General features: G+C 43.4%; 1 protein-coding gene across 1 annotated transcript; it reads left to right on the forward strand.

Moving 5' to 3' along the window:
- The first annotated feature begins 1,120 nt into the window (after positions 1 to 1,120).
- fwe (calcium channel flower) lies at positions 1,121 to 6,471 on the forward strand. Its single transcript, XM_050195516.3, has 5 exons — positions 1,121 to 1,376; positions 2,158 to 2,242; positions 3,386 to 3,511; positions 3,992 to 4,099; positions 5,326 to 6,471. Exons 1-5 carry the CDS (start codon positions 1,265 to 1,267, stop codon positions 5,429 to 5,431), a joined length of 537 nt encoding a protein of 178 aa, XP_050051473.1. The 5' UTR covers positions 1,121 to 1,264; the 3' UTR covers positions 5,432 to 6,471.
- The last annotated feature ends 1,364 nt before the right edge of the window (positions 6,472 to 7,835 follow it).

Below are 7,835 nucleotides of genomic sequence, written 5' to 3' on the forward strand. Positions count from 1 at the left end.
TGTTTATCCATACCCCGAGATATTTGTATTCGGCCACTCGGGGTATTTCATGGCCTTGTATTGTAAGCTCCTGATCAGTTGTATCGTTAACAAACATCCCACCGGACTTAGCTGCACTAAAACTGAAACCTAAACTGTCTCCTTCGTCTCCACAGTAATTAACCAGAGTTTGCAAATCTTCCTGGCTATCTGCTAACAGTACACTATCGTCCGCATACATTAAACCCGGTAGTCATTGCTCAACAAAGTTTTCGCCTAATCTGTACGACAGATTATACCCTAGATTGCTTCATTGTAACCTTCTTTCCATGCTTATCATATAAAGCATGAACAGCAGCGGTGATAGAGGACAACCTTGCCTTAATCCTTTGTGAACCTCGACAGTTGTCGTACTCTTAATTCCTTCCCATGTTATTTCAACATTGTTTTCTCAATATATTTCCTGTAGAAAATCAATTACCTCATGACCGATACCTTCAGCTTTTAATATGTTCCACAGGAGTTCCCTGTTCACGTTGTCGTATGCACCACTTATGTCCAGGAAGGCTAAATACAGAGGTCTATTTTCCGCCTTAGCTATTTCTATGCACTGGATAAGTACGAACAGGCTATCATCTAGGCGCCTACCACTTCTGAACCCGTTCTGAAGTTCTCCAAGTATTTTATTACTTTCTACCCATGACTGCATTTTTAATTTCACCGCCTGCATCGACAGCCTATATATAACTGATGTTATCGTAATTGGTCGGAAGGATTTTATGTTCTTATTACCTTTCTCTTTATAAATCAAATTCATTTTACTCTGTTTCCAGCTGTGCGGAATTTGCTTATTTGTTATGACTGCCTCCAATGCTTTTATCGGCGTTTCCTTGCTTCTTGGGCCAAGTTCATTAATTAACTTGATTGGAATTTCGTCTATCCCCGCGGACGTGCATTTTGGAACATTTGCTTCCGCCATTTTCCAGTTAAGATTTCCAGTTAACATAAGCCAAGCACCAGTGACATCTATCGTCCTATATACCTACCAAGAATCGTTGCCTACCACCACCTACCAATGTATTAGATGGTGAGCTTGCATGGTGCGCGGAAGCGGAAGCAGGAAGTACCGTCACTGCTGACGTTACTTCGCAGTGGGCGGTAGGGGCCGCAGCCGCCGCAGTGACCGACCGCACGGCGCGTTGGCAGCTGATTTTCAGCAGCGGCGGCCGCCTGTGGCTGTTGCGCTATGTGAGCTGCTTCATTAGAGCACGCCGAAGCTGCAGGAATGTTTCCCAACGTCGGCAAAATCGACGACAAGGGCCCCGGAGGCCCCAGTGACGACGCGCCGTGGTGGCTACGGTACTTGGGCAGGTTCGTAGGAACTGTCAGTGCGCTCGGTAAGCCTAATCAGATTTTTCTTTTTCTATTTTGCCCCCCCCCCCCCCTCGCTTCGCAGAGCTGTAGTATTTCCTTTTAAAGTTGTATCACGACTGCACCTCGAGAAGCGATGCAGCTGACAAGTCAGATATGCTTTATTCAGAAGGATAAAGCCGGCAGTGTGAAGCGGTTGCATATTTGATGAAGACGAGGTGCAGCAGCTCATTGCCCTGCTCGAGTTGCGCGATTGTCCACATATTTTAAACTAAACTAATCGTGTATGACCACTGGCTGTATGTTAGCACGTGTGTTTTAGTGCGCTGACGTTATAAATGTCCTTTATAAACAAATAATTCTTCGACTTATTTTAAACTTTCAAGCGGTCGAGATTGATTTTGAACGCAGGTTCCACGGGTTCCAACTGAGACAGCTGCTCCGCGATGTCGTGAACAACGCAAAAGGTTTATGGGGAATATTCGAGATTTGCGCTACGAAATTTCGTAACAGCGTGACCACACGTGCAGTGCTTGACGTTGCTTTATTAAAACTATAATTTTGAGCCCGTAAGGAGAGCGTTACGCGCACTCGTTTGGTCGTAAACTTCGTTTTTTTTTTTTTTTCTCTCTCTTTTTCAATTCACTCGTACCATTTGATAAAACTTGTGTTATCCTGGAAGTTGTTCTTGCCTTTTCGACACCGTTGGACGGACAGCGGTAGCTGCTGTAGTGTGATACGAGAGAAGGTCATCTGGATGGTGTTCGGGTGCATTCCTTTTTTTTTTTTTTCTTTCCTTGGTTTCAGTTGCCATTGGTCTCGGCGCGCAGTTGGCGGTGCTCTCTGCCATCACCATATCATCGGCATGCCTTTTGGCCGCTATTCTGCAAATGTAAGAGCTCACATGGCCCTTTACGAATAAATACATAGTATGTGCGTCAACACATTATATTGCTGACAGTTCGGATCTAGAAAAGATCTGTGTACAGCTGTTCGTTTCGTTACGTGTAGCGGATTACAGAAAATCAGTGCAATGCATTATAACTTGTAGTTATCCATGTGTGTGTGTGTGTGTGTGTGTGTGTGTGCATTTAAAGCCGCTCACAAGTGGACGTTCAGTCAACTGGGGCGCTTGTAAATCACCGCTTTCAGTTAGCTGGTGCGCAATTACAGTAATGTAACAAGCGAAAGCACCGCACATTGTTTAGAGGGTGCAAACGGGATATGACTGGAAAATAATTTGCTTTGTGCAAATTGGGAAGCAAATTTGAAGGCTGAAAAAAAAAACAAGCCATTCCTATTGAACACTGGAGCTTATTGAGCAGCAGTTAACTGCCTCGTGTGTGTGTTTTGGAACTGGTGCTTCTGCACAATGACCAGAGCCCTGAGCCCGAAACGGGCACCACTGGCATTGATTTTCTCCCCTAAGGCTCTAGTAAGTGCTGTTATCCCTTATGGTCGCCCACTGTGGGGGGCATATTGGCTATTGTGTTGTGCAGCTAAGCCCAAGGTTACGAGATCAAATCTCGAGGTTACAAGATCAAGATGGGGGTGGAATGTAAGAACGCCCAGGTGCCGTGCATAGGGTGTACGTTACAAGAACCCCACATAGTCAAAATTAATATGCAGTCCCCCACTACGGCTTGCCTCTAATCATACTGTGGTTTTGGCATGTAAAACTCCAGAATAAGTTTTTTAGTCAAAATGGCCACAATTAGTACATGACCGGGGTCGTTGGAGAAGTATGGGAGAGGCCTTTGCCCTGCCGTGGGCGTAACCAGGCTGATGATGATGATGAAATGTGAATCTCGTTTATGAATCTAATGCTGAAGTCTATTCAGTTCATATTCATTATATATTCAAACCCGTTCTTAATGGCTGTACGTTTTAGTAGTAGCAATGCAAGCGATTTGTAGTATATGCTTTCTATGGTACTGTACTACATTATTTGCTGACATTAAGGCAGGAAAGGAAATTGTAGCTGAGTGTTTCCAAATGAACATTAGGATGTACTGATACAAACTTTCTCCTCCAGGATTGTTGGCATGATGGTGGCCCTGATTGAGGCACCATGTTTCTGTGCTTTTCTCGAGTTCGCCCAGGCTCCAGGGAACTTCTTTGACCGCAAACCATACTGGTACAAGGCGCTTCTGTACGGGGTGTAAGTGCTGTGCAGTTTTGATTACTCATTGATGTATTTCAGCCATTGAGTTACACCATGCCAAACGTCAAAAGCACTGGTTTCATGGTAGATGAGGGTTAAGCTTATACACAGCCATTTTCACAGGCACCCAGTTTAAATCGGTGTCATTTGTACCGTCAGTACCGAAAGTTTTGCAAAGCAGGGTCAGTGTAAAATGTAAATTTCTGTCAAGCATAGCCCCAGAGTCCGTAATTCAGTTTGTTCGCAGCAATACCTGTGACAAGACAGCATGGTGTTCCACTGATCTAAAGGTGCATGCTTGAAGCAAGCCAGTATTGAGTTTTTTCATAGAGGTCACGCCCTGTAAACTGTTTACGCCAACTGTAAACACTTGTGTGTTTACTGTTACACTTGTGTGTCCCCCAGTTCTTTCAAGTTGTGTATCCCAGTGGGAGTGATTGGAGTTATACTTGTTTGATAACATGTTTCTTGTTATAGGGGTGGTGTGCTACCTGTGGCACTGTGCGGTGGCGTGACTACTTTCTTTGGTGGTGGCTTGGTATTTGTGGCTGGATGCATTTATGGAATCATGGCCATGGGTCGCAAGTGAGTGTTATTATGCAAATCTTTTGATTCATTTCATGGGTATAAGAGCTTAGAGGGATTACATAACATTAGAGGGAGCATACGTTGAGATATCCAGGAGTGAGCAGCTGATAAGACGAGTGAAATGTGTGTGTGTGTTTGCTGTCACCATTGCTTGTGTTGGCAGCATTGACCAGTGTGGCTGAGAAAATTGTACTAACATTGAGGCATTAGTTCCTTAATGCTGTTGTATACTGTAGACAAAATGTGCTTATGGTACTTTGGGATGCAAGGCTAGCATATGTAAGGAAACTGTAGCGCAGCATTGTGCCATGAAGTTGTTGCTTCCACTCATAAATATATAAACTTGCTCTAAGTTTCTTCCAGTCCCTGATACCCCTGTCACAAGAGCAAGCTAAAGTGCACTTTGAGCAAGTGCACTTCAGTGTGCTGTGTCATTTTGGCGGCACGCTGCTACTTGACAAAGTGTGATGGCAATCACGAGTAAGGAGGCAAAACATATATATTTGGTAACTTAAAAATTCATGCACAAGAACAGTTATTGTTAGAAACAGCATTTACAATCAACTTAAGCACAGGTGAAGCAATTCATCGCAACCTCAGTAACAAGATTAATCGTCATGAGCCAAGACAAGACAACAAGGCTCGACTAGTACCAGTTGAAACAATACGTTCCGCCAAACTGCACTGTCATTACCCGGCGCTACTGTAAACAACCCAAAAGCAAGAGAAGTTTTTTTTTTTGCTGTTCTTGTCTTTCTTTTCACAGTGTGGCACATTTTATTATGTTGTAACATTAGCAATTTAAAGGCAATGTTATTAAAAATTACTCCTGGCTCTGCTTTCAATATTACTTACTTTTTACGCATTGAAAATGAGGCTACACACTTAGCCAAACACACTTGCCGACAAGCGCACTCTGCAGTAAGTGTCGCTAAGCGTTACCTCGTGGCAGCCTGGGAGTGACAGTAGTGGCAAAGTGCACTCGCTCAAAATGCACTTAAGTTTGCCCATGTGACAGGAGCACGAGTCAGATGATTACAGACTTTATACTTTGCCAAAAGAAGTGACTGTAAAGCTAGGTGTTTCAGCTCACTCGCTGCACTCACTCCTTCAGCGTGCTGTGAGATCATTGCTTGTATAATTGTGTTAGTGCATGATGAAGTTTCTTTAGCACACGCTTTTTGTGGGGGCATTTCGAAATGTTAACCTATTGCCTTTTGTAGAGCCAGTGCCGACGAAATGAGAGCTCGTGCCACAAGTACCGCCAACCTGGTTCCGTCCAGTGGAGACGTGGAAGCACCATCGGGGGACAAGTTTACACCCAGCTAAAGGCAGCTTAAAACAAGATTCAGCCATCATTCTGTTGAGGTCTGGAAGCTGTCCGTATTTTTGCTGCGAACTCCTTCACGTTCTTATTGTCTGTAGCTTGTTTAGGCAGCATGATAATCTGACAGATCATTCCAGTTCAGTGGAACAAATCTGCCGCACACCATTCTGAATATGTACAATGTTGCAAAGGTGTTTGAACAACTTTGATTGGCGTTGTCCAGTTGGACGAGGGAGGGTGTGGGATGTGCAGGACAGTAACTTTGTGTCACTTGTTCTTTATGTCTACTATGTTGCCTAAGGCTTTTGTGTCAGCTAATCACTTCCTCTTGGTGTAGTTGCACAAATGTTTAGGCATATCAGTACATTCTTGCTATTTTATTTTTTTAAGGTGTTAAAGGAGGCCCTCTGCTCAAGTCGAAGTATGCGTGCAGGTATTTTACATGTCTGGGTGTTTTCTCGCTGAGCACTATTTCTCCGTTATATGCATAATCTTTTTGTTAATATTTGTTGTGTTGCTGCACTTTTACCTTCTTTTATTCGTTTGTGACGCCCGTTTTCAGAACTTGTTGCGAAGTGCTGCTCAAGGTATTTAAAAGCAGCTATGTACCATGTTTTTGTCAACCTGAATTACTGCCACTGGGCATCTGTAATAGCCTTCTGCCTCGGCAGAAGTGTCTTGTTGGTGTAAATCGTCCCATTCATCCTGGAACATTTTTTTTAATATATTTATAGACTGTGTGTGTGGGTGTGTGAAAACGCAGTATAGTAGTCATTGGGGTTAAGCAGCTTGATCTAGCCGAAGCAAGCCAGTGTTTTATGCCATGTTTGGATTTAGCCACAACATATAATCTGTGCAAATGGCACCAGTTCATAGCATACACACGCAAGATAGGTTATTGTAAAGGTGCAGCATGTGTTGTAACTTGTGTATGAGATCAAGTTTGTAGCAACCCCAACCAAAGTATACTGCTCCACTTACATCTGTTCTCTGAATGTGCTATGTATTCATTGTGTGGTGAATAAAATGTGCCTAAAATGTGCCAGCATGAGGTTTCTTTCATTGGGAGCCAGTAGAATTGCTACATCTTGCATCCTTGATAAATGCATGTTTGGTCAAAACTAATCTGGAGTTCCCCACTAAGGCATGCATCATCATATTGTGGTTTTGGCATGTGAACCCCGGAGTTTAATTTTTATCAGTGTTCCCCATTGTAGACATAGTCCTGTGAAGGCACCAGGGATACTGCCACATTAATGCTTGTATTATCGACTTCAAACCTTGACTAATAGGCAAAAGTAATTCTGAAGGTTCAGGTATACATTGTTCATGCTGCTGTGGCTGCCGAAGAAAAGCTTTGAGCAGTAGTGCACTCGGAAATTTTTTAACCACAGGAACTGCGTGGGCAACATTTAACGGGAGCAGTCAATCAGTTGCGCAGCATGAGCTTATGCCTACAGTTGCCTACGTAGCAGGCAATGCTACAAGGGCTAGAGAGATTTTTCTTGCTGTTCAAATTAGTGACCAAAAAGTAGTGCATTGCGTATGAAGGAAAGATATTAGGTACGTGCCATGTAATTCAATGTGAAATTGGGTCTCTGAATAGGACATGTTACATGGAAGGTACCAGATGTAAACCTATTTACCACCAAACAAGTCGGGCAACGTACTTCTGCAGCCACAGCACATCAGTTGCACTAGTGACGAAAACATTGCCTCCTAGAAGCACACACTGTGCATAAATGTGTTGATTTGAGGTGAACTTGTTTCCACAAGTAGCAGCTGTAATAGCATTATTTCAAAGAATGTTGCAGATAAAAAAAAAAGGTGTGCCAGGATACATGCGGAGTGTGATTTATACAGCCACACCATTTAGTTTCGTACAATAATTACTAGAACTCTGGCACTAGTGTCTATGATGGGTAGGACATGGATGTGCCTAAACTTCATCCTTCTGACTTAGAATGGCTTCATGACTTTGCAACTCATCATTTTTCAGCAGAGTTGTGTGTGATAAATAATTCAACATTATAAATTGTTCGACAGCAGGATTCAAACACAGGACTTCTAGCGTACAAGCCCGATATTGAAAGTATTGCGTCACGAACGCATGCATCGACACGCAGTATAGAATGCCCTTATGAATTCGTCATGGGCAAGCCAGTGCGTCTTGGTTTTGCTACCTCAACAGGCTGAACCGCCGCAATTGGTAGTGATTGTGCATGTTCACAGTGTTCTACACTTGGAAAAGTATACATTGTTTTGAAGTTTAGGACAATGAAGACAGACAAAGCATGATAATGCCACAAGAATGTCTGACTGGGCAAGCACGAAGAGCAGACAAATCCATCTACTACACATTCCCATGGTGGCTGAACAATTGCAGTGCCAGAGTTCTGTCTAGTA

Source organism: Dermacentor andersoni, chromosome 1 (assembly GCF_023375885.2).
Source record: "Dermacentor andersoni chromosome 1, qqDerAnde1_hic_scaffold, whole genome shotgun sequence".
Taxonomy (NCBI): domain Eukaryota; kingdom Metazoa; phylum Arthropoda; class Arachnida; order Ixodida; family Ixodidae; genus Dermacentor; species Dermacentor andersoni.

Coding starts and splice junctions, on each gene's coding strand:
- fwe (XM_050195516.3), top strand. CDS start 1,265: ATGTTTCCCAACGTCGGCAAAATCGACGACAAGGGCCCCGGAGGCCCC. Junction 1,377..2,157: donor AGGAACTGTCAGTGCGCTCG/GTAAGCCTAATC, acceptor CCTTGGTTTCAG/TTGCCATTGGTCTCGGCGCG. Junction 3,512..3,991: donor AAGGCGCTTCTGTACGGGGT/GTAAGTGCTGTG, acceptor TTCTTGTTATAG/GGGTGGTGTGCTACCTGTGG.